Raw genomic sequence first — 26,844 nt, 5'->3', positions numbered from 1 at the left:
AATTATTTTGTGATTAATATCGAGTTAGCTTTATACTAGAATAATGATCACTGGAGAGTCCCGGCCTCGGGATTTTGTTGCCTAATGGAGATTAGGGAACTTGTTAAGCAAGTCATTGACTGATAATTGGGCAGCAGACAGGAGGCAGGATAGTCAAGGAAGGTTTGCTGAAGGAATAGAGAGATGATATTATTATGTGGGGTGTTGGTTGGGTGGCAGAGAGGGGAGACTGAGATTCTAGACTCAGCTGAGATTCGTGAGCAAAGGCCCTGGGGTAGGTGCTGAAACAGGGAGAAATCAGTACAGATGTCTGGAGAGGAGACTGAGACAGATGGAGCTGAGAAGACAAGGGCCACATCCAAGGCCTTTTCTCAGCCTTCTCACAGGCTTTAGACTTTATCCTGCATCTGGCAGGTTGTGGGTCGGCTGGATGTTAGGAAGTCAGATCTATGCTTGAGGACGCTGGTTTTCCGGGTCAACTTGAAGGGAAAAAAAATGATAGAGAGAAGCAGCGGGGACCCTCGGGAGGGGGGAGGGGGAGGGGAGGGGGACTGTGGGAAATCGGTCTGTAGCGGACAGGCCAGCATGCCCTGCTTGTACTCCATGGACTGTAGTTGGTCATTGTGAATCGTCTTCGCCTTTCTTCCTAACCCAGAAGGGTGCCCTCCCTCACCCTCTGTCCCAATCGAGACACTAAAGGAAAGCAGTGCCCTGTGCCCTGTGGCTGTTTTGTTCTCATGAGTGTGTAGTGTGTGTGTGTAACCCCCAAAGGTCCAGGAGAGGAGTTCCAGGGAAGGGTGTGTGGGGTTGGGAAGGAGTACGGAATCAGAAAGGACTTGAACTGTTGGTAGTCTAGGGACACAGAAAAGTGTGTGTCATGGGGTCCTGTTTAGAACAGGTGTCGTCCTCTAGATTCGAGTCCAGGAGGAAGAGAGTTGGGGGGAGGGGTCCTCTCATAGATGGAACCAAGGGACAGGTCAAGGCCCGGCAAGCCACGAAGTAGAGGGATCCTTATCTTCCAGGATCTGGAGTTGAGTCCAGAGCTTTTCAGTGAAGTAAGGAGGGATTCGGGGCTGCAGGCCCTGGGGTTCATATGGAAACCAGAATAGTACAGGGCTGTATGCCAGCCAGGGGGAAAAGAGACTGAGGGTCTTAGACTGGCGTCCTGGACCTACAAACCTGAGGGCCTTCTGGCTTGGGCCACGGGGGTAAGATGAGGTGGTGAGCTTCAAACACCCACACTTGTAGGCAGTGTGGCAGATGGGTGACAGGCCAGGCAGTCTGTCACATGAGAGGCTCTCCTGGGTCTAAATGGCCTGGACGCCAGGCCTCTTAGCCTGGTGTGTTTCCTGGTGAAAACTTTGGGGCTCGTTGAACCCCTTTGTAAATCTGTTCTCTCTTTTTCACTCTGTCGTGCTTGTGTGTGTGTGTGTGTGTGTATGCATTTGTTGTTGTTTTCTGAGGCAAGGTTTCTCTGGGTAGTCCTGGCTCTGTAATCCAAGCTGGCCTTGAACTCAGAGATCCACCTGCTTTCTGCCTCCCTAGTGCTGGGATTAAAGGTGTGCACTATCATACCTGGCTCTCCCCCTCTATGTTGTAGTTCCTAGGATTGAACTCAATTAAATCAGGCCAAATGGCAGGCACCTTTCTCCACTGAGCATCGATCGCCCAGGCCTGTGATAAGTGTTTGGAGGTAGGGAATTGTTGAGTCACAAACACCACACTCGATGCTTTGGAATGCATTGTGTCCCTGAGCGTCGGAAAGCGTGTGTGTGTATGAGCAATGGTGGGAAAGCAGCTTTGAGAGAGAGACAGGCCCCTGGATGGCTATGAACTTCCCAGTGAAACTTTGAGAGTGCTCCCGCCACTGCCTCGGACGTCTCCTCACCGAGCTTGTGCCTCCCTTATCTGAAATGCTTGGTGCAAGAACTTTTAGATTTCCATATTTGCTAAATACATATCCCCAGCACACTGTCTTGGGGCTGGGACCCAAATCTACATCCAAAACTCATCCTTGTATAATGTATAAGCATTATCAATACATAGCTAGAGGGAAAGCTAAACCCCGCCCCCCCTTTCTCCCCCAGGGCTCTTGTGTTGTAGTTGGAGGTAGGGGACAGGCACTTCTTCCAGCCATGGCATCAGATTGGTGCTTATAAGTTTCAGTTTGGGGTTATTTGGGTTTGATGATGTTGGTCTATTAGTCTTGTCTGTCCGTCCATCTGTCTGTTTGTCTTTCTGTGGTGAGCAGGTACTGGGGATTGAACTAGGGGTGCGTACATGCTATGTCAGTACGCTCTCACTGAACTTTAATCCAGTCCTGATTTCTTTAAAATCCTAACTGAAAGCCAGGCGTGGTGGCGCACACCTTTAATCCCAGCACTTGGGAGGCAGAGGCAGGCGAATTTCTGAGTTTGAGGTCAGCCTGGTCTAGAGAGTGAGTTCCAGGACAGCCAAGGCTACGCAGAGAAACCCTGTCTTGGAAAAAAAAAATCCTAACTGAAAGAAAGCACATTAAGATTTTCATATATTTATTAATCTCTTCCATCTCTTTCTTTTCCCTCCAGACTAAGGCTGGACCAACATGGCATCTGTGTTTCGAAGTGAGGAGATGTGTTTATCCCAAGTGTTTCTCCAGGTGGAGGCTGCGTATTGCTGTGTAGCTGAGCTGGGAGAGCTTGGCTTGGTTCAGTTCAAAGATGTAGGTACTACATTCCTTGGAGATAAGAAGGAGGTGGGGAAGGCAGCAGATAGCCCTTGCACAATACTTCTTGCTAATCAACAAAACATATTCTGCAGGAAGAGGATCCCAGAGCCTGGATGGGTGGAATTCCACGGCCCTGACCTCTGGCTAAGATTTCTGATGACCCTCAACAAGTCCTCCTCCCATGTCTTTTCTGGAAGCTTTAGCGCAAGGGCTGGATGGTAGACATCTCCTTGTCTCAATCCTTGTACCACAAGGATCTCCAATGGATCTGGGCAATGAATGCGTCGATTACTGATTTCCAGTGGATCAGAGAATGAATCCAGTGATCCCAATGGATTCCAATGAGTCCAATGAAAGCAGACAGTCTGTTTTCTCTGACTAGTCAGACTAGAGGCAGCACATTCTGTAGTCTGCAGTTTCTAGAGACACTGAGTTCCAGTGAAGATATTCTAGGAATGGACTGTCTGGGGCATTGCTTCGCATGGGCCATTATATCTTTGTCAAGCTTTTACTGAGTGCAATTTAGAAAATTAGTCCTTTATTTCCTCAGCAAGCTCCCTTGTGGGAGCCTGTGTCACTAGTTGTTAGCATAGTCCTCACTAACATTTTAAAGAGTTTTTATTTTTATCACTTTATCACATGTAGACATGTGTGTCTGTATGTGACTGTGTGCATGTGAGTGAGGGTGCTCACGAGGCCATAGGCGTTGGGTCCGCTGAGTTACATGGCTATGAGCTGCCTCTTGGGTGCTGGAAACCTAACAAGCAAGACTAACAAGCACTCTAAACCGCTGAGCCTTGCCTCCAGACCCAGTGTGAGAGTTACTCATGGCAAAGGTCGAGTTCTTGATGATGACCCGGATGCACTATGTAGACCTGTACAGTATTCAAGGTCCCTCATATTCCTGACCCCACTGAGGTGTGTGGGAACTGGAGGGTGCACCTTGCCTATAACTCGTGTATCTTGTGCACAGCCATATCTATTCCGAAGACACTCCTAGCAACAGTCTCCCGCATCAAGAAGATGATACAGGGTTGAAGCCACTGGCAGCTGTGGAATCCTAATGTAAACCTGTGGTTCCCCTTTCCTGCAGCTAAATGCAAATGTGAACAGCTTCCAGAGGAAGTTTGTGAATGAAGTCCGAAGGTGTGAGTCACTGGAGAGAATCCTGCGTAAGCTACCTCCCCCTTACTGCCTAAATGTGAACTGGAAGACGTAACTGGTTTGTAGACTATAACCACCATGTTACTTGGCATAACTGTGCTATGAGTGATACTTTCTGAGGTGATTCCCAAGGCGGAGGGTATAGAAGGTTGGAGGATGGACCCAGCTGTTGGGCGGGAGCTCCAACAGCACAGATAGCTAAGCTGGCCGAGGGCACCTGTTCCGCTGGACCCCCTCTTAGTTCTGGGAAGTCATGATCACCTGTGTTCCAGGTTTTCTGGAAGATGAGATGCAAAACGAGATTTTAATCCAAGTGCCTGAGAAGGATGCTGAGACCCCTCTCCCTCGGGAAATGATCACCCTGGAGGTAAGTGCCTTACTTTAACCATCTCCCCAGCTCAGAATGATCAAGTGGCTCTCACGTTCTTTACACGTGAGCAAGTGGGTGATAGTTCCCTGTGGGGGTTATTTTGTGTCTGCAACTGGCTAATTTTATACCAACTTGTCACAAGCTAGAGCCATCTGAGAGGAGGAAGCCTTGGTTGAGAAAATGCTTCCATGAGATTGGGCTGTAGGCAGGCCCATAGGGCATCTTCCTAATTAGTGATGGATTGTGGGAGGTGCCCGCCCCTTGTGGGTGGTGTCATTCCCGGGCTGGATTCTGGGTTCTATAAGAAAGAAGGCTGAAGCAAGCCATGGCCTCTGCATCGGCTCCTGTCTCCAGCTTCCTGCCCTGTTTGAGTTTCTGTCCTGACTTCCCTCGGTGATGGACTGTGATGTAGAGCTGTGAGGTGAAAACAAACAAACAAACAAACAAACAAAAACAACCCATTCTCTGCAGGTTGATTTTGTTCTTGGTGTTTTGCCACAGCAGTAGAAACCCCAACTAAGACACTATCCTAAGAAAAATCTCAGGAAAAAAAAAAATTAAAATAAATAAATAAATAAATAAACCAAAAGAAAAGCCAGGCGTGGTGGCACACGCCTTTAATCCCAGCACTCGGGAGGCAGAGGCAAGCGGATCTCTGAGTTCGAGGCCAGCCTGGTCTACAGAGTGAGTTCCAGGACAGCCAGGGCTACACAGAGGAACCCTGTCTCGAAAATTAATTAAAAAAAAAAAAAGAAAGAAAGAAAAAGAAAAAGAAAAAGAAAAGAAAAGAAAATCTCAGGGTGCAACTTTAAGGCTCTTATGCTAATTAAGGGGGGGCTGTTTTGCTTTGTCAACAAAGCTCACACCATTTTGAGGAGAGATTTCTTCTGTGCACCAAAGTTTTTCACAGGCAATGAAGGCTTAGTGTGTTGGCATAGGATGAGCTGAATGGGCAAGTATGGGTGGGATGGAATGTTTTCCAGTTATGTGCTTGGCACACACAAAAAAGGGCTATGAACTGGCTCTTTCTACCTTAAAAAAAAAAAAAAAGTTTATCCAGCTGGACTCAGCGTGTGGTGATTAGTTTTATTCTCTGTCCTGTAAAACCCTCAGCTGAACCAAAGCAGGAATTCCGAGTTTCACTGCTCCAAATTTGTCTGACATTATAAACATGTTTTCAGGGGACAGAGGATAGTCTTCCTTAAAAAAAAAAAAAGATGTATTTATTTTATACATGTGAGTGTTTGTCTGCGTATATGTATGTGCACCATGTGTGTGCTCGATGCCAAGGAAGGACTTTGGATCTCTTGGAACATGAGCCTAGTCCTAGACTGCCGATACACCACAGTTTGAACATTGGTGACCTTAATCCATTTTCACTGGTCATGGTTTCTGACTCCGCTCTTTAGTTTACTGCCCTCACATAGTTGTAGACTACCAAGATAGCTCAATAGATGTCTTAGTGAGAGCTTTATTGCTGTGAAGAGACGCCATGTCCAGGGCAATGCTTATAAAGAAAGCATTTAAGTGGGGCTGGTGCAGAGGTTTAGTCCGTTATCATCCTGTCCGGGAAACATGACAGTGTGCAGACAGACATGGTGCTAGAGGAGCTAAGGGCTCTGCATCCTGATCAGAAGATAGCTGAGGAGACTGTGTCCCACACTGGGTGTAGCTTGAGCATATATGACCTCAAAGCTCACCCCAGAGTGACATACTTCCTTCAACAAGGCCACACCTACTCCAACAAGGCCACACTTCCTAGTAGTGCCACTCCCTATGGCCAAGCATTCAAACTCATCAATCTACAGGGGTCATTCCTATTCAAACCGCCAGATAGGGGAGTTGCTTGCTGTACGAACAAGGACCCGGAGTTTGATTCCTCACATCCTCTATTAAATAATAACAACAATAATAAAGCTAGACATGGTGGCACATGTTCATAATCCCAACACAGGGGAAGCAGAGACAGGGAGAGCATGGGGACTCGCTAGGTGAGCTACAGGCCAACAAGACACCCCTTCTAAATAACAGAACAAAACAACCGAAATAGCAAACCAAGGTGGATGGTTTATGAGGAACAACACCCAAGGCTGATCCCTGGCCTCCACACATATGTACACATACAAACATATATATAGACACACACACACACACACACACACACACACACACACACACACACACACCATGGCTTACTATTCTCCATTTTAAATTTTATCTTGGTCAGCTATATTGGTTTTCTTCTGTAACTTATTCTCATTATTTTAAAACTTTATTGTATGTGTACTGGTGTTTTGCCTGCATGTGTGTCTGAGCACCATGTGAGTGCCTGGTGTCCACAGGTGTCAGAAGAGAGGACATCAGGTCTCCTGGGATAGAGTTACAGGGGGTTGTTATAGATAGTTGTGAGCCTCGTGGAATTGAACTCTGGTTCCCTGCAAGAGCAGTAAGTGTTCTTAACCCTCAGCCAACTTTCCAGTCCTTTCCATTGTATTTTAAAGGTCTTTTTAGGTAAGCAATCTTCCAGGTTTTTATATTGTTGTTTGTCTGTTTGTTTTTGAGATAGGGTCTCTATTATATAGCTCTGGCTGTCTTGGAACTCACTGTGTAGACCAGGCTGGCCTCGAACTCTCAGAAGTCTCCATGCCTCTGCTTCTTGAGTGCTGGGGGATTAAAGGTGTGAGACACCATGCCTGGCTGTTAAACTTCAATATTACATTTACAAATTGTGTCTAGAATATACTAGATTCTCTTTTTATGTCTACCTGATTTTCAAATTGTTAAATTTGCGTCTCTCTGTGTGCATGCGTGCTCAAAAGCACATGCTGTGATGTGCATGTAGAAGCCAGAGGACAACTTCTGGCGGAGTTGGTTCTCTCCTTTCACCATGTGAGCCTTATGGATGGATTCGGGTTGTCAGTCTTGGCAACAAGCACCTTTACCTGCTGAGCCAGCTAGCTGGTCCCCTTCCTACCTGCTTTCTTATTTCTCAGTTTAACCATTTCTTTGTCAGTGAAAGCTGCAAGCTTACTTGTCTCTTTGTGTTTCCTTTTGTGTCTTGATTTTGCTGGTGATTTCCGTATTTGTGTGTGTGTGTGAGTGTGTGTGTGTGTGTGTGTGTGTGTGTGTGTGCGCTCATTTGGAAAAAGGAATTGTTTTTTGTCTCAGTTCTGCCTTCTTGTGTTTTTTTTCTCACCTTTTCTGTAGCCTCTTTTCTCTGGTTTGTGTTTGGCTCTTTGGATCCTTGTAGAACTGGGGTGTCTGGGGTGTGGGTCTGAGGAGTGGCTGAGGGAGATGTTACAGTCTCTTTTGCATTTTAACCATCATCACAGTGTGTTTGGACAGAATGAATTCCCACTGTGTAAGATTTCCTACCTTTTAGGGGTTTTAAAAGAGGGAAAGACACCATGACTTCCTCATGAGCTGTCTTCCACTCCTCAAGGTGTTTTTGCATTGTCTGCATCTGGACACTGGCTTTCACTATGTTCTACAGGAAAGCATGGTTTGCAGCAGAACAGGGCACAGCTTCAGCTATGCTCTGACATGGGGACTGCCTCTTTGATGGCTGGTTAGTGACTGTGGCTACTGGTTAATTGGTTAACGTATAGAAGAAATGTCACAACACTTTTTACCTGGCTCGTTTTTTTCCTCCCTTGCAGACGACTCTAGAGAAGTTGGAAGGAGAGCTGCAGGAAGCCAACCAGAGCCACCAGGCTTTGAAGAAGAGCTTTCTGGAACTGACAGAGCTCAAATACCTCCTAAAGAAAACCCAGGACTTTTTTGAGGTATTTTCTTGGGGTGGGGTTGATAAAGGGCCCTATTCTCTGAGTCTTAAGTTCCTATTTTGAAAACTGACTGGTCTGGCCTAAGGATAAAATACTTTGTTTCTTGCCTCATAGTCAAGCTATCAGTGAAGGGAAATATGACAGGTACAGTAGCAGTGATGCGGGCTCAATTGAATTAAAAAATATTGTTGCTCTCAGGTTGGGTATAATTGTGCATGCCTTCAGTTCTAGCACTTGGGAGGCAGGGGTAGGGCTGGCTTATAGATCATGTTCCAGGCCAGCCAGGGTAGCATAATGAGACCCTGTCTCAATTAAGAAAATACAAGTATGGCCTAGGGGAAGGAGAGTCAGAACTAGAGAGGTCTGGGTTTGAGCAAACTTAGGCTTGGGGTGGGAAGGTTGTTGTGGTTGTGTTGGAAGGTGTGGGGGTGTGGGATGGGGGCGGGTATCCTGACAAGGAGCTCTCTGCCTGTTCATTTGTGTTGACATCTGTAGAAGATTAAAGCTTCCTTAGAAACAGAGCAAACCCAGGGGTTCAGGGGCTTCTATGTTGTCCTGTGTTTGACAGGCCGGTGTTTTGTCTTTCAGACAGAAACCAACTTAGGTGAAGATTTCTTTGTTGAAGACACTTCGGGTCTCTTGGAGCTAAGAACCATACCTGCCTTCATGACTGGAAAGTTGGGGTTAGTATATCTCCATGCCCTGAGAACTGGGTGTGGATAGGTGCTTGGTCTTTCACTCGACGTCTGGAATGTGATCAATCTCCCGGACTGACCAATCAGTGAACAATGAGCTCCTGGGTGTGGAACAGCCTGTAAATGAATACAGGGCTCTACAAAGAAACAGACCCAGGAGTAACACACAAGGCTGGTGCGGTGCATGGTTCTCCTCCCACACCCCAAGCTCCCAGAGAAACAACTCTGAAATCCAAAACATATTCCCAAACACCTTGGCCACAAGCTTTGGCTTGTTCTCTAGCTAGCTCATCAATGAATAGCCTGTTTATTCTGATGTAAGTTTCAGCCACATGGCACGTTACTCTGAATAGGTTCCATGTGTCTCCTCTTCCGTGTTCCTGGGTGAATCCTCTGAGCCTGACTCTATCCCAGAATCCTCTCTCTCTATACCAGAACTTCCACCTCCTCTTTCCTGCCTAAGCTCATTGGCCAACAGCATTTGATTGACAGGCGATGCTTCCATACATCACACAAGAGATTCTCTCTGCAGTGAGGTGGGGGAGGGAGTGCCCCTTGCTCACGATGATAGGCATGTTTTTAAGCTTGGAGAGTTCCTGTACATGGCCCCCATGAGGAGTCTCTGTTCATTCTTTATATGCAACTCTTCCCTAGCTTTGGGATAAAGTTAGGAGGTAGATATGTTTGATAAAATGTACTTGGAGTTTTCAAGTGTCCTCGGAAATGACAGGATTGAGCAGGCAAATCAACTCTAAATATATGATACTAATACAGCATACATACTTTTGAGAATATTTGGCAATTCAACATGGGATTGCATTCAGTGCTCTTGTGAGATAGATGAAGGTATTTATGAACAGTGTGGTTGGAGGTCCCTAATCTTTTATTCAGTACATATTGAGAACCTATTGAAATTTGAAATGGAGCCGGGCTTGTTGGTGCACGCCTTTAGCCCCAGCACTCAGGAGGCAGAAACAGGTGAATCTCCATGAGTTCAAGGCCAGATTGGTCCACGTAGTGAGCTCCAAGACAGCCAGGGCTACACAGAGAAATCCCATTTAACAAGCAAACAAACAAAAACAGAGCAAAACAAAAACCCTCACAAAATTAGAAATGGAAAGAAGGTAATGTTTATATAAATATTTTACCCAAAGATAACGCAAGCTCAATGTCATCTAAAGTAATAAAACATTGAAAAGTTACAGTTTGAAGACCATGTCAGATGTTTAGGCTAGCAGTTATCTATGTACCAGGATACCTGGACATCCATGTGTTCAGTGTGTGTGTGTGTGTGTGTGTGTGTGTGTGTGTGTGTGTGTGTGTTTCAAGACAGGACTTTCTTGTTTAGCCCTGGGTGTTCTGGAACTTGCTCTTTAGGCTGGACTCAAACTTAGAGATCCACCTGCTCCTCGCTCCTGAGTACTGCAATCAAAGCATGTAGCATGTGCTATACCGCCTGGCTAATGTGTGTTTCCTAAGGGATTGCTTTTTAAAGATAAAAATGTGTCGAGACCATTGAACATTTACTGACATTGGCTACCACACCATAAAAAGGTCTATCATATATAATACATATGATATATACTACATAATATATAGTATTATATAATGTTATATATATATATATATATACATATATATATATATATATATATATATATATATATATATAGTATAAATAGAATTGTAATGATTAAGAAAATAGACAATCTAATAAGATATGGGCAAGCTGGAGCTGGGACGTGTGTGGCCTTGTGAGCAGTTCCCATCATCCCTCCCACAAGCCTATGCCTCATGGATGTCTCCTCTTCCTGCTTTCTAGGTTCACGGCTGGTGTGATAAACAGGGAGAGGATGGCTTCCTTCGAGAGGCTGCTGTGGAGAGTTTGCCGGGGAAACGTGTACTTGAAGTTCAGTGAAATGGACACACTTCTGGAGGACCCTGTGACGGTGGGCACTCCGGCCTGCAGGAGGGCTCTGTGAGCTTCCTGGAGTCCATAGCACTAAAGACCTCCCTCTCTCAAGCAGCTAGCGTCTGTTTCCTCCCCCACCTCCTCTCTTCTCTCTCTTTCTTTCCTTAATCCTTCTCTCCTTCTCTCACCCCCTCCTTTAAATTTAGTACATTTGACAGGTCTTTTCAAGGACCAGTTCTTCTTAACACAGCATCGTTTATTCATTCCTCCAACTGTGTAGGTAGGCATCTTGTTTCTAGAAATGTACAATACTAGGACCATGTGAGGCTGCTCTGTTTTCATCAGCCAGAGCCGACTGCAGTCCAGCTTCAGCGTACTCTCACTCGGATTGCAGGGTCACCTGGGACCTAGCTGGGCTGGTTTGGAGCCTGAGGGTCTGCACTTCTTACAGCCTCCCAGGTGATGTTGACAAGATAAAAAGATGCTTGCTGCCTACAGTCCACAGGTTACCCATGAGAAGGCTCTTCCCTGAAGCTACACAGTTATTGCTGTTAAGTCTATAAGATAATTGTTTCCTCTACCCTTGCAATTAATATTTAAGCCTGCTTGATTTTCACTCCCAGAAGCCAAAAGTCTGTAATCTTCCAGAGGAGAGGCTGAAACATTAATCTTAAGTTACATTTGATTAAAAAAAATAGTTAAAATAAAATGGAGAATAAGGGGGGGGAAAAGCACATATTTATCCGGTGAGGAGATGCTAAGGTTATCCCAGGGTGAGACTTATCCAGTGCATCTGAAATGTGCTGACCCAACAGGAGAAACTCAACCACATTATTTGTGATTGGGGGGTGGGGGCTGTGTTCTGTGTTCATGCTCTTTCCTGTGAGTAACTAAAAAAAAAGTCCCCCCCCCCGAAATGATCTCTAGTATACCAGTATATTTTAACTATCTTCTTTTATTTTTTTTAAAGATTTATTTATTTTATGTATATGAGTACATTGTCACTCTTTTCAGACACACCAGAAGAGGACATCAGATCCCATTACAGATGGTTGTGAGCCACCATGTGGTTGCTGGGAATTGAACTCAGGACCTCTGGAAGAGCAGTCAGTGCTCTTAACCATTGAGCCATCTCTCTAGCCCTTAACTATCTTTTTGTATTGCTTTTCTCTAACCAAGGCAGTTATAATTATGCATCTATGTATTTTTTTTTTTTTTGGTTTTTCAAGATAAAGTTTTTCTGTATAGTCCTGGTTGTCCTGGAACTCACTCTGTAGAGCAGGCTGGCCTCGAACTCAGAGATCTGCTTGTCTCTCTCTCCTGAGTACAGTTATAATTTTATATGGAAATGATTTTTCTGCTCTCTCTCACTTAATAAGAAAATGTCTACCTATAGTCCTGTGCATCCTTTATTCTTTGTGTGTATGTATGTGTTTTGGTAGAGTTTCACATGTCCCAGACTGACTTCAAATTGTCCATGCAGCAGAGACAGGCCTTGAACCTCTCATCTTGGGCCTATAGTGCCCAAGTGCTAAGATCACAGGCATGGGCACCACACCCGGTTTCTATGGTTATTTTAAATTGTGGTGTTGAACCGCTACTTCAGAATTAGGTTTTGACAATGTAGTCATCATGGTGGGAGAGAGTGTTTATAAAGGGACTATCTGGAGAAAGAGGCTCATGGACGGAGGGTCACCTAGCAGGTGCCAGGAAGTCAGAATGGATGCCTGATTCTAGCAGATCTAGAGACTAGATGACCTCAACCTTCAGAAAAAGACCAGCAAGCTTCCATACTTGGAGGATGTTTGGAAATAGTGTAAAGTAGGCATTTGCAGAAATTCCAGAACACCTCTAACCTGTTCCTATGAGAAGCCACCGAAGCGATCATGTGTACGGGTACTACTGTGAGGGATGCTGGGTGATGGGACCTTCAGGATGTATCTCTGGACGCTTGCTTCTGGGTACCCTCTATGGTGTCTCTGCTCCTAACCTTTGGGTGGTTGTTTTGAGACAGTGTAGCTATCCTCAGGCCGGCTTTAACTCAAGACTTTCTTCCTCATCTTCTTAGTCCTGGGATTAAGCATGTGGCGTTTTACTTCTTAATGAATCAAGTCTGTAAGACGAATCCAAGGAAGGGAGGCTTATTGGCTTGAAGGGTGTGTGACGTTTTCATGACACCTTCTGGGCCTGACAAGTGGCATCTCTTTGAAGTGGCACCTGAGTCCAGGGTCCCAAGTGCTGTGATAAGTTCATTGGAACGTGTTTTATTGTTTTTCTTTATCCCTTCAAATGAAAAGCAGCGACAACAAGCTGAGAGCATTGTGTCAGTTCATATTTGCATTGTTACAAACAAATTTTGTGTTTGCATTGCTGAGGTTTGAACCCAGGGCTTTTCGCAAGCCCAGTGGACCCTCAGCCACTGAACTAGTTACACCCCCAGTCTGAAACATTACTTTAAGCAATGGCTTTTGTGTGTTTCATTTGTTCCTTTGTTTTGAGCAGGGTCTCACTGCTTATCCCTGACTGCCTGAAAAGTTTAAATTCCTCCTGAATGCTGGGATTAAAGGCGTGTGCCACCACACCCACTGGCCTACAGTGTTCTTAAGAGCACCTAGTCAGCAGCTGTGTGAGTCAAAACAGCCACAGCTTTCCCTTTGTTAAGTATCAGGCATAGACTAACCTGTAACATGCAGGTGTTTACAGCTGCTTCTGACGCCCTGCTAGCGACTGCTGTTTTGATACTTGGATTACCCGAGCCTCTCTTTGAGGTGTTTTCTTAGGTGTGAGCATGGCTCTTCTTCCTGGGGGTGAGAGCAGAATTAGACGCTCCTGTGGCCTCCTTGATTAGCAAGCAGTATCCCTATTACTTTGGGGCTTTCAGATTTTATAGTTTATGTTCTGCTAGGTGTAGCTCAGTGGTGGAATGTTTACACAGGTCATCCACCCCCAACTCTGGGAAAGAAGGAAGGAAGGAAAATACATTTTTTTTTTCTGATATTCCAGAAAGAAGAAATTAAAAAGAATATATTCATCATATTTTACCAAGGAGAACAGCTCAGGCTGAAAATCAAGAAGATCTGTGACGGGTGAGAGACTGTCGCACTATCATGGTGACTGGGGTTGGATGTGGATAAAGAGTTGTGCCATGCAGAATGCCCGTGACTGGGCCCTCTTTGAAGTTGACTAGGACTTTAGAGTAACTTCCAGAAGATCATTTTAAATGATGCTGAAGACACAACGACTGTCAATAGTTGTGAGCATAGGAACAGGGAGAAGGTAACTAACCAGTTACCAAGGTAACAAAGTAGCGAGCGACACAGCCTGGTCCAGGTTATACCTTGTTCTTCTAGTCTAGCTTGCTGCTTGAGTGGGCTGAACGGGAGGCACAGCATGGTGGTGGGGCGCTTGCCTGACTGACATGCTGGAGACCCTGGATTTGATTCACTGACACCAAAAAACAGCACATAGAAAAGGAAAAAGTAATCTCCATGGTCCAGCTTTCTGTAGAACAATGTTGATGTTACTTATGTTTGTGTGTGTGTGTGTGTGTGCTGTCCTGGGGATTGAACCCAGGACCTCACTCATGCTAGGAAAACACCCTCCCCTTGCGGTACACACCGAGGCTGGCCTGAAATTCACTCTGAAAAAGCTTTGCGTTTGTAATCCTCCCGTCTCATCTGCCTTCTAAGTGCCGGGGGTTATAGGCACGAGGCATTGTGCCCAGCTGTTGTGAATCATTTTCTAAGGACCACACAGGAGGCCATTTCAGCCAAGGCTTAGTCATTTGAGTCTAGTCAGTCAGTGATGGCCTCATAGCAAAGGGACTGTAGAAGCTTTTCTGTAGTCACTCACGTGTGTCCTTTTTAATGTGTTTAACACAGGTTTCGTGCTACCATCTACCCCTGCCCAGAGCATGCAGCAGAGCGCAGAGAGATGCTGACCAGTGTCAACGTGAGGCTGGAAGACTTAATCACCGTGAGTGAGGGCTTCAGGTCATGAGTGAGAGCTTCAGGCCGTGAGCCCATGGCCTCTATTTTTCCAGTGTGGATCCAATCCCCAGGCCCCTGCCTGGAATGTTTGCTATGCAATTCTGGTTGGAGCTGTAGCAGATTGCACAACTAGAAAGCAGCATTCAGGGAGTGGGGGCTGGCAATTCTGCATGTCTGTCACATGCTGCTCCCAGTTTAGAATGGACCACAACCCTCGTTTACCTCAAGGCAGCCGCCCATAGCTGATGAAAGGAGCCCTTCATGGCCAACCTTTGCCTGATGAGTCTGCAACCAACTTGTCAGCCAACTGAGTGGAACAACCAGTTTGCCCGTACCAAACTGTTATGCCGATTAACCACTGTGATGAGGACGCGCTGGAGCAGCAGCAGCATGGAAGCTGGCTGGTGAAGTCGGCTGGGACTGTATCTGATGGGATATTCTGTATAGGCACTGCCCATTGTAACTTTCCATGTGACAGTTTCTCTGCAGCCTACTCTATCCAGTGCTGTACTTGTGGGACACAGGCAGCTGTTGAGCTCTTGAAATTTGGCTAGTTTCACTAAGGGACTGAATTTTGATTGCTATTTAAATTTTGTGTGCACACACATACACACACGCATGTGTATATGTGCTCATGTGTAGAAGCCAGAGTACAATTTCAATTTCAGATATTATCCCCCGGGATGCCACTTACCTTGTTTGAGGCAGAGTCCCTGATTTTACCAGTTAGGTAGTCTGACTGGGCAGTAAGCTTCAGGGATTCTTCTGCCTCTACCTTCCAAGCCTCGGATTACAAGAATATCCCATAGTGCCCGGCACTTTTAGATGGGTTCTAGGATTGAACTCAGTTGTCAAGTGCTTTACTAATTGAGTCACTGTTTGATTCTTATTAAATCTAAATTCTCGTGGCTACTGGATAGGCCAGCACAATTTAAATCTTCTGTGTGTGGGTTTAGAAATTAGGTTATATTTATTCATTTTTAAATATTATTTATTTCGTGTATATGAACACTCTGTTGCTGTCTTCAGACACACCAGAAGAGGCATCGGATCCCATTACAAATGGTTATGAGTCACCATGGGATTGCTGGGAATTGAACTCAGGACCTCTGGAAGAGCAGTCAGTGCTCTTAACTGCTGAACCATCTCTCTAGCCCCTTAATTACTCATTTTTGAGACCGGGTCTTGCTGTGTAGCCCTGGCAGAGCTACTACTATCTGTTATGCAATCCAGGCTTGTCCTGAGCTCATGTCAATCCTCCTGCTTCAGCCTCACAGATGGAGTTACATGTTTATGCCACCACATCTGCACACGTGTTTTAAAAGCCTTTGGCTAGCAGACACTTTTACTGTCCCAGAATGTGTGTATTTAATGTATTTAATGTCTCTGTTCCTTTTTAGCCACTGTCCCAGAAACTGTTTCCTTCAAGGGATTTCTTTCATGAAAATACTCTGTGTGGGCCTCAGGAATGTACTGTGAGGAGAGTGGGAAGAGATAAGCTGGCTGTGCTTATAGACAGTGGGGCCTGGGCATTGTCTTCAGGGATCGGGGAAGCTGTGATTGGCCAGCTTCTCCCCCTCTGTCCCGTCATGCCCAAGGATGAATCTGAAACCCCACACCCCGCCTGGCAGCATCTTCTGGCAGGGGGAGACAAATTATGAAAGCAGGCATGTATGGTTATGGGATCAAGTGACTGGCTGGCTAGAAGTCGACTCAGCTGACTTCAACAACCAGTTTCCATGCTGCTGCTGTTCCAGAATATTCTCATCACAGACACACGTGGTGTCACTGGGCATAATGACCAACTGGGAGACAAAATGATCATATGATCTTTTCAGAGCAGAAGAACAGATGAACCCCCATTTTTGCCATTTTTTGGTAGAAGGATTTTTCTTTTTGAATTGTGTGTGTGTGTGTGTGTGTGAGAGAGAGAGAGAGAGAGGGAGAGTATGTGTGTGTCTATGTGTGAATGTATGTATGTCTGTGAGTGTGTGTATATATGTGTATGTATGTCAGTGTGTATATGTGCGTGTGTGGGCACAAGTGTTACAGCATGTGCAGGAGAGAGGACAACTTGTAAAAGTAGGTTCTTTCCACCATATAGGCTCTGAGATGCAAACTTAGGAAGTCAGGCTTGGCAGCAAGCAACTTTATATGTTGAGCCATCTCTCTAACCTGCAGGTGTGTCTTTCCTGGAGACTACACTGTGTTTTTGTTAGGGTAAGCTTTGCTGTAAAGTCTGTGAACGTTTCATCTGTGCCAGGTGGTCCTGTCTCCTGGTAATCCTCGGACCAGGCTGTATTATACCCCCCAATGACCTTTCAAGACCCATGTGCAGGCCTGTGTATTATGGGTCTTACATTTACAATGTGTCTTTTATAGTATGCCACAATAGCCACATAGGAAAGGTTCCTGAAAAAGAAGACCCGATTTTATTTGTCAAAACATGAAGTCTAATTCTATCCAGTGACTATCACTCATGCCAAATTGCCCGTTCATGAGCTCTCTTAGCTTTTATTGGACTGACTATCACAGAGACCCTTTGGTCTGTTTTGGGAACATTGTAACAAATGATGACAAATTGGATAGAGAAAATTGCCGTTGCTTCTCACACACAGTTCTTTCTGGGGGCCAGGGGGCCAAAATCAAAGTGCCACCTGGGCTGGGCTCTTGCTGAGGGGGCTTAGGGAGGAACCTTCCTGTTTTGTCTGGTGGCCACTGGCCAGGATGCCCTAGGCTAGTGGACACACCATTCTCATCAATGAATGCTTCCTACAGTGTGCTTCTTGTGTGCCTTGATCTCTAGATCAAGGGTCAGGCTAATCCAGCATGGCCTCATCTTAACTTGATACACAGTTTAACCCAGAGCGCCAGCAGGAGGGAGATCTTAGGGGAAAGGAAGATAAGGTCTCTGCCTGTAAGTTCTAACCTTGACTAGGGAAGACCGTGCTCTTCTCAGGGCAGGGGAAGCCACTATGGCAGATGAACCCCCATTTTTGCCATTGCATCAAATACCCCCATGAGCGTTCATTGTTTTTCTGTTTTTGGTTCTGCTCAGGTCATTACCCAAACAGAGTCTCACCGACAGCGCCTGCTGCAGGAAGCAGCTGCCAACTGGCACTCCTGGGTCATCAAAGTACAGAAGATGAAGGCCGTCTACCATGTGCTGAACATGTGCAACATTGACGTCACCCAGCAGTGCATCATTGCCGAGATCTGGTTCCCAGTAGCAGACACTAGACACATTAAGAAGGCCCTGGAGCAAGGCATGGTGAGAGGCAGGGGCAGCTGGGGATGGGGCAAGTCACGTCCAGCCTCCCCAGCCCCTTGCTTGTTCTTTCTGGGACTGAGAACTTCACAGGTGGCTTTGTGGTAGGACTGACGCTCTCTCGTACCTTCAGTACCTTTTAAAAAAATTGAGACCCAAAAAGTGCCCGAGGGATGGCACTCGGTACTTGATAGGTGAGGATAATTGCATCATCCAAGCCCAGGCAGGACAGCGTCTCATGCCATGCAAGGCCTCACGGAACTATACTTGGGGCCAGAGTGAGCCACAAGGGGGAATGGGCTCTGTGAAGAGGAGAGCTGGAGTTCCTGCTGGAGAATGCGATTGCTTGCTTGCTTGGATCATGGCATGGGGTAATAGGATGGTGAACCTCATTGGGGAGAGGACTGGGGTGGAGGAAAGCTGATCTGACTGAGAGGGAGCCAGCTGGGAGATGGGAAGACTTTGGCGAGGCAGGTGGAAGCTCTGTGACACTGGAGACCCTGTCTCAGTGTAGAGTCGTCCTGTGTTACAATAAAGCTAAGCTTCCTATGAGGCTGGCTAGAGCAGTTTCTTCAGTCTTCCGGGTTGTCACAGGCGTTTTCCCACACAGGAGTGGAAGGCCTCGTGTGGGTAGGAGGCAGAGGGAAGCATGAAGAGAGAACAGATCCTAGATACTGTCATCACCATCAACATAATCCCTTGTGGCCTCTGCCAGCCTCTGTGTCAGCTGCCATGGGGTGTGTGTGAGAAGGAGTGAAGGCTTCAGGCCTTGCTGCTAAGGAGGTGACTCCCATTCCTCCTCAAGAACACAGTGAGAAACCACTCCATCTGCTCTATGACCTGGAACAGTTGCTTAACTCTGCTATGCCACAGTTTCTTCATCTCTAAAATGGGTTTGTCTTGAGGTGTACCTCCTGACAACATCAGGGGAACTGAGACTAAACTCTTTAAAGACCTTTGTTGTTGGTATAGTCCCACTCAAAGCACCTCTGACGGTTGCCATGGTGATGTGGAGTAGTGGGATGGAGCACACAGAGAATTGTGAAGACCTGGGCACCTGGAGAGGTGGCTTTGAAATCTTAGTTTCCATGAGAAGTGGGTTATGAAGGTGGCAGTGGAGGATTAAGTCAACCTTGCACAGAAGCCTGCCCTCTGACAATGTTTTGACTTCACTCTTTAGACCATAGGAAGCTTTGAAGAACAATGCCCTTGGTTTGTTTTATCCCAGACATGACTGGGCAGAGTGGGTGGGTGAAGTCAGCAGAAGAACTAAGGCTGGAGGGGATGGTGAGGCCCGACTAGGGTGGCAACCCATAGAATAGGAGCCAGGACTCCAGAGAGAAATATTGATCTGGAATGATGGCCACTAAGTCAGAAGGGACAGAACAAGAATCTGAGGAAATGGAGGATCTGAGAAATGACAGGGTACAAGGAGGACCTAGCTGGGGCAAGTTGGTGATTCACCTATAGGCAGCTGGATTTTCTAGAGCTTTTAGGTCAGGAAAACCTACTGGGCAGTCAGAAAAGACATGTGGGAGAAAGCTTATGACACCTTGAAAGATAAGGATGAGTTAGCAAAGTGGCTGAGTTTCTGAAGGAAAAGGTGGAGGAGGAAGAGTAGAGAACCTAGAGCTGTGTGTGTGTGTGTGTGTGTGTGTGTGTGTGTGTGTGTATGTACATATGTATGTATATGTGCACACGCGTGTGTTGGGGATGGGGGAAGATGGCCAGAGAACCAGGATGGGCTCCGAGTTTTTGATACTCTCATGTAAGAGATATTAGGTAAGCATTGAGACACATTTCCTTTCATAGTTCTCTGGGAGGTCAGGAGATGACCCAAGTTCATGTCCAGATCTTTGTGCCAGCAATCAGCTCTCCTCCATGGGCATTGGTCACTTTGTTCTTTCTGCAGGAACTCAGTGGCTCCTCCATGATTCCCATCATGACAGAAGTGGAAACTAAAACAGACCCTCCCACCTTCAACAGGACGAATAAATTTACAGCTGGCTTCCAGAACATTGTTGATGCGTATGGTGTAGGTAGCTACCGAGAGATAAACCCAGGTAAGGACCTGGTGGCTCATACAATGGGGTAGCAAGAAATTGAAAATTCCTAAGGTGTGCCTCTCAGTAGATGCAGGAGGCGAATCCAATTATACCGTGACACTCGACGACTCATTTAATTTCCCGTATTGTCTTTTGTAAATGCTGACTCATGAAAGATTTGGTTTTTGTCTTTACCTGTCCTTGTGTCTGTATTTGTTTAGAGTCAAGGTCCCGTATGTAGCCCGGGATGGCTTTGAACTCAGGACTCCCATGTTTCCATCTCTGCACTGAGCTTACAGGTGTGTCATACCACACCTGGCTCTTTTAAATGGCAGCCAACCCTAGTTTTAAAAGAATTATTTATTTATTTTATTTATCTGAGTATATTGTAGTTGTCTTCAGACACACGAGAAGAGGTCATCCGATCCCATTACAGATGGTTGTAGCCACCATGTAGTTGCTGGGAATTGAACTCAGGACCTCTGGAAGAGTAGCCAGTGCTCTTAACCACTGAGCCATCTCTCCAGCCCCCAACCCTAGCTTTCATCCGTCTCCAGGTCAGCCAGGACCCTTTAGCATCTTTACAATCCAGAAGTTATGATGTGAGAAAGATAGGATACACAGGACTTTGGGTCAGCAGAATAGATCCTGAGTGCCTGGTGCTGTACAGTTCTGGTGGCCTGGTTAGTAAAATAGAGGGTTAGACCAGATGGACTGTAGCCACACAGAGAACAGTGCAGCTCTACAGCTTGAGTCTTCTGCAACTTGTGACCAATAATGCAGGGGCCTCATGGGGTCGCAATGCCTGTGGATAACTGTTGGTGCTGTGTCTGTAGTGGAGACAGACCAAAGATGGCGCTTGAAAGAATATAGAAGTTAGAGACAGGCTTCCAGTTCTGTCTCAGCTACTTTTATAACACTGGCCAAATACCTCTATAAACAACTTCCTGGAGATGGGATTTGATTAGTACTTCCTGTTGCTGTGATAAAATGCCCTAACCCCCCAAAAAAATGTAGGGAAGGAAGGCTTTATTTTATCTCTTGGTTCCAAAAGGAGTGTACGCTATGGCATGGTACACAACAGGCATGGTGGGCAGGCATGACAGTAGGACCAGGAAGCCGGGGGATCACATTGTCAGCTGCACACAGGAAACAGAAAGAGAACAGGAAGTGGGACACAGCGATAAAGCCTAAAGCCCATGCCTCAGTGACACAATTCTTTCATCAAGGCTCCACCTCCTAAAGGTTCCACAATCTTCCCAAACAGGGTCATCAACTGGGGGACCCAGTGTCTACATATGTGAGCCTATGGGGACATTAGTCCTTCAGGCCACCCAGGAGGAAGGATACATTATCTCCCAGCTTCAGGGGGCTCAGTCTAAGGCTGCTTGGTCCCTTGGGCAGAGCATCATGGTGGCAGGTTGAGAAGGAAAAAAGAGAGCTGAGAAATGGGGAATGTGGGAAGGGGTCGGGGCAAGGTAGAATCTTGTCCGAGTTTGATTTCTGTTGCTGTGATCAACACCGTGACAAAAGCAACTCGGGCAGGAAAGGGTTTATTTCAGCTTACAGTTGTAGTTCATCAAGAAGGGTTAGAACTTGAGGCAGGAATCTGGAGGCAGGAACTGAAGCTGAGACCATGGAGGGATGCTGCTTACTGCCTTGCTCCTCGTGGCTTGCTCAGCTTACTTTCTTATGTATCCCAGGGCCACCAGGGCTGCACTGATTCCTGGGCGGGGCCTTCTCACATTATTTAGTAATGAGAAAATGCCCACAGATTTGCCTACTGACTAAACTGATGGAGACTTTTTCTTCCCAGGATGACTTTGGCTTGTGTCAAGTTGACCAAAACAACCCAGAAACTAGCCAGCACAAGTCCCAAACAGCGATCTACTTCCTCAGATGAATACAGACCTGACCTATGTTGGAGGAGCAGACACTGGAGGCCAGCTCAGGAACTGTCCCTTAGAGATGCCCCAGGCTGTAGCCTGCGGGTTTCCAATCCCTTATTTAGCAGACAAGGCCTGAGATCCTGAGTTCTACCTTTCACTCCCTCCTAAAGCCACCATCCGAGGAATCCATTAAGGGACTGACCGAGTGGTTAGACCAGAGACCTCAGGGTCTCATTCTTATCAGGAATCTAGTTCAGCAAGCAGTCAAAATCAACTATCACAGTGGCATCTAATTTTGTGACAGTGAGAAGCTTCAATCACTGTATAAGACTTAGCGCTGGCATAAACCAAGAAAGGATAGCTGTGTTCACCGGTTAGCTCAAGCACATGGGAGCCAAGCCAGGATTGTGTGGAGATGGTGGAGGAGAGACAATCAGGAAGGCTTGTGTAAACTTGCCAGCAGATGGGGAAGGGAGGGGCTTCCCTAGGGAAGACTTGGTTGAGTGTGGGGATCCATTCGGGGCCTCAGCTGCTGTGACTGTCACCCCTACAGCTCCCTACACTATCATCACCTTCCCCTTCCTGTTCGCTGTGATGTTTGGAGACTGTGGTCATGGAATGGTGATGCTGATGGCAGCCTTGTGGATGGTCCTAAATGAGAGGCACTTGCTGGCTCAGAAGAGCACCAACGAGGTGGGTGGGCCCAGCAAATGTTCTGGGAGGGAAAATGTTACAATGTAACTTCTAGGGGTTGTTCGCTGTAGCTCACGCCTTTAACCTGAGCCCTTGGGAGGAAGGGGCAGGAGGATCTCTGAATTCTTCAAAGCTACTCTGGCCTACATAGTCAGTTCCAGGACAGCCAGACCAAGATCTGAGACCCTGTTTTGAACAAACAAAAGACAGACACAAATTGTATATGTGAGGGCCAGAGAGATGGCTCGGCACTTCAGAGTGCTAATGCTCCTCTATAAGAGCTGAGTGTGGTTCCCCAGCACCAGTCACTCTCTTGCTCCAGGGGATCTATCGCCCTCTTCTGACCTCCTCAGGCACCTGCACATATGTGGCATGTACTCACACAGATGCACACATAAGAAATAACTGTAAGAATCAATCTTTTTAAACATATGCATGTGATTGTCACTATAAGGAATAACATATATTTATAAAAATAACTCGATTCAACAAAAACTCTTAATCAGTGTGGGGTTTCTTGCTGTAGTGAACACATCTTTTTTCTTTTTCTTTTTGTGACATTATAAGACGTTGGCTTTTACTTTTTAAATTTTATTGATTTGTTTATTTATTTATATCCTTTTGAGACAGAGTCTCATCTATCCACACGTGGCTTCAAGCTCACTGTATAGTCAAGGGTAACTCTTTACTTCTGAGCTTCCTGCTTCTACTTATGGAGATCTGAGATTGCAGGCATACACTGCTATGCCAGGTTTATGTTGCATGCTAAACAAACTCAAAGCAGTGATTTTTGTTGATGGTTGAGGGTATTGGGGAACAAACCCAGGGCCTTGTGTGTGCCAAGCCCTATTATACCTGTTACATCATCATCGTCATCACCATCATCATTATCACCACTACCACCATCATCACCATCATAATTATCACCACCATTATTATCATATTATTATTGACAGGATCTCACTATATAATCGGAGCTAGTCTCAAACTCACAGAGATCTGCTTACTTCTTCCTCTGGAACGCTGGAATTAAATCTAGCCTCCTCTTAATATTTTAAAAACTTTCTTTACTCTGATTATAAAAGCAATATGTGGTAATTGTGTCAGATTACAGTCCAGAAACCTAGAGAAAGATCTTGATGAATGCTTTTGAATATATTTCCATTCTGTGTGTTTGTGCTTGTCTACAAATATGTACTTTTCAAAAATTGCCATCGAGAATCACACATTATTTGTAACTTCCTTTAAAACCTATCATATAGTACCATGAATATTTTGTTCATGGCAGAACTTTTAAGAAACCCCAAGGAGTCCTGGATATTAATGGTACCTCACTTCTCACTGACTTTGGCATGGTCTCCTTCCATAGTATTGTGAATATAGAGGCCCCCGGATGCCTGTGTTGGTTAATGGCAGATAAGCTCTTGGTCATACACTTGACAGAGTGGAGCCATGCCCTTAGCTATGTTCCAGACTATAAGAATGGCTACAGACCTCTGGCACATACTGGGTTGGTTAGAAGGAGTGCCGTGATGTCACTGTGAGTTAATCATAAGCCTGGCCAGTCTTGTGACCAATTCAGTCTTCCATGACAAGTTTAACAGAGGTCATTTTCCTTGGAGGACATTTAAAATTGCAAACGGACTTGTCATCAGCTCTTAGAATGAATGATATCCACAGCCAGCACCCCAGGAAGCTGCTTTCCCTAGCAGATGTGACAGATAGAAGCCCAACTGTGCTTTGTCTCTGTGAAGACAAAGCCCCAAAGGCATACAGACCTGTGATGATAGGACAGAGGCCAGCGCAGGGCCTGTCTCCTGGAGGTGCTGGAGACCACAGCATGCCAGCTCACTTAGTAGATGAGGCCTCAGTGTGCACAGCCATGCATTCTGTGGAAAGAGAGAATGTGAGGCTTACATGCTTTTGTTTGCACAGTGAATAAATGCCCAGGGTTCTCTAGCTGACCTACATAAGCTCGTGTGTGTAGGAATATGATGTCTGCCTTAGTCATGTCATCTCTCCCCCACACTACCGATGCTGGACATATCCCATGTCTCTCTCCCCTCCTGTATCACTTCAGAGCCCACTGACACTCACCCTTTTTTCCTGGACCAGATGTGGAACATCTTCTTCAATGGGCGCTATTTGATCCTGCTCATGGGTATCTTCTCCATCTACACCGGCTTGATCTACAACGACTGTTTCTCCAAATCTTTTAACATCTTTGGCTCCTCTTGGAGTGTCCAGCCTATGTTCAGAAACGGCACGTGGAAGTAAGTTTATAGCCTGCTAGGGCATGCTTGCAGGCCATCCAAAGACTGCAGGGCTCATGGCTCTGACCACAGCTGCCCCTGAAATTTTACCCAATAAGCTAATCTTTTAAAAAAAATTATTTATTAGTATTTTACATGTATGGATGTTTTACCTACATGCACATATATGTACAATATGTTCATGCAGCAGAGGACAGAAGAGGGCTTTGAATCCCCTGGAACTGCAGTTATAGCTAGCTTTTCTGAGCTGCTGTTTGGTTGCTGGGAATAGAATTCAGGTCTTCTGCAAGAGCAAGTACTTTTAACTGCTAGGCCAGCTCCGCAGTCCCTGTAGCCATTTTATCTACTTTGTGCAATAGATAAAAATAGATAACCCAGTAGCTGAACTGGTTGTGGTAGAGAGATAGCTTGTCCAATTCCAGCTCAATTAAATGCATGTTGAGGAGGGTGTGCCACGCAGCAGGCTCTGTGAAAATAGGTGGTATGGCACTTAGAAACTGAGCATCCCGGAAGGAGCTTCGTACCCAAGAGGGTGAGGTTGGCCATGGGCTTTGCTCTTGTGTGGAGATTTGCTAGCCAGGGATTTAGGAGTGAAGACTTGGCGTTAAAAAGGCAGGCATGGGTGATGAAGTATACAGACCCTCAGCTTTCAGTGTTGCTGCCCCCCCCCCACCACCACCCTCACCCGCCACACGAAGCAGGGCATTTCTTAGGCTGCTCAGGAAAGCAGGAGTTCAGTATTAAGAGCAAGGAGGAGATCATGAGTTTGCATTGCCAGCATCCTGGATTGCTTGTGGCTGACAGAGTCAGCATGGTGGGTGGAGGGTCTGAGAAGACAGTTGAATGGAAGCAGGGGCCTAGAAGCTCTCTAAGGCCACAATCTGTTCCTCCCATGTACCTTCCACAGCTGTTTGAGCAGCTAGTCAGACTGGAAGTATATATAACACTGCAGGGTTGTGGATCTAGGGAGAGAGGATTTCAGAGAGACAGAAAAGACACAGTTACAGCCTTGCTTCCTATCCTACCTCTTTCTCTTCCTCTTCCTTTTCCTCCTCCCCCTCTTCTTCCTCTTCCTCCTCCTCCTTTTCCTCCTCTTCCTCTTCCTCCTCCTCCTTCTCCTCTTTTCACGGGAGTGCTATAACATTCCTTTCCTTCTTCCCCTCCCCTCCTCTCCCCTCCCCTCCCCTCCCTTCTACTTCCTGTCTTTCTGTTTTTGAAACATGGTCTCCCTGCACAGCCCTGTCCTTTAACATTTGGAGATACCAGTCTCCCAGGTTCTGGGATTAAAGGTGTGCCTGACTGTGCCCAGCCTATTTGGGTTTTACTTGTTCATCCAAGTCTGTAGAGGACATAAAAGGGAGAGAAAAGGCAAGCAGCCTCATTTGGGGAGCTAGTCTCTGGGGCATTTTATTTGCTGGACATTTCTCATTCATAAATGAGCTCTCTGGAGAGAATGGAAGGTGTTTTGTTTTGTTTTTTAGTAAAAGAACTGAAATCAGGTCCCTGTACGAGCAAGTGGACCACCACCAACTCCATCCCCAGGCCAGATAGATGGTGACAGTTTTTAGCTTGAGTTGTGGAAGTTCTCATAGATCTCATTTGGTTTCTCTGGAAGGCCCAGGCTCTTGGTGTAGAGGATGGCAATATAATAAAGAAAAATGAAGGCTAAAACTGAAGATAGACGGTTGGCTGCATTTGTACCCTACCCTTTATGATGAATAGGCATCGGAAGAAAAGCCTAGAAGGGCTTAATTTTGAACTATATTAAATATGTATGATTTCCCCAAAACTACATGAAATTTTCTTTTCCCTGTAGTGTGAATGAACTTCTTGCTCTGCAGACATGGGTAGGAGTGTATTTCTTTAATGAACCTGCAAATGGCTCCTTTCCCAGCTCCAGACTCTTCAGACACCCTGGAGTCAGGGCAGACAGGTGCTCAGCTGTACACTCCAGCTAGCGAAAGGTAGAACCTCGTTCTCAGTGAGGCAGAGCAAAGTTAGAGTTAGGTCGCCAGGCAGAGCCTGGGTCCTGAGCCTGCTTCCTCTGACACTTG

General features: G+C 46.1%; 1 protein-coding gene across 1 annotated transcript in view; it reads left to right on the top strand.

The window, feature by feature from the left end:
- Nucleotides 1-26,844, top strand: part of Atp6v0a4 (ATPase, H+ transporting, lysosomal V0 subunit A4) — a 76,104-nt gene that overhangs the window by 27,948 nt on the left and 21,312 nt on the right. Inside the window, exons 2-13 of the mRNA NM_080467.3 lie at nt 2,568-2,701; nt 3,801-3,879; nt 4,144-4,238; nt 7,901-8,026; nt 8,615-8,709; nt 10,544-10,670; nt 13,637-13,719; nt 14,515-14,608; nt 17,681-17,893; nt 19,803-19,953; nt 22,378-22,517; nt 24,633-24,790. Of these exons, the coding sequence (NP_536715.3) occupies nt 2,585-2,701; nt 3,801-3,879; nt 4,144-4,238; nt 7,901-8,026; nt 8,615-8,709; nt 10,544-10,670; nt 13,637-13,719; nt 14,515-14,608; nt 17,681-17,893; nt 19,803-19,953; nt 22,378-22,517; nt 24,633-24,790 (1,478 nt within the window). The 5' untranslated portion in view covers nt 2,568-2,584. The remainder of the gene's footprint in view (nt 1-2,567; nt 2,702-3,800; nt 3,880-4,143; nt 4,239-7,900; nt 8,027-8,614; nt 8,710-10,543; nt 10,671-13,636; nt 13,720-14,514; nt 14,609-17,680; nt 17,894-19,802; nt 19,954-22,377; nt 22,518-24,632; nt 24,791-26,844) is intronic.

Source organism: Mus musculus, chromosome 6 (assembly GCF_000001635.26).
Source record: "Mus musculus strain C57BL/6J chromosome 6, GRCm38.p6 C57BL/6J".
In the NCBI taxonomy this organism is placed as follows: Eukaryota; Metazoa; Chordata; class Mammalia; order Rodentia; family Muridae; genus Mus; species Mus musculus.
The sequence above is the reverse complement of the archived record's forward strand: the minus strand, read 5'-3'. Positions and strand labels throughout refer to the sequence as shown.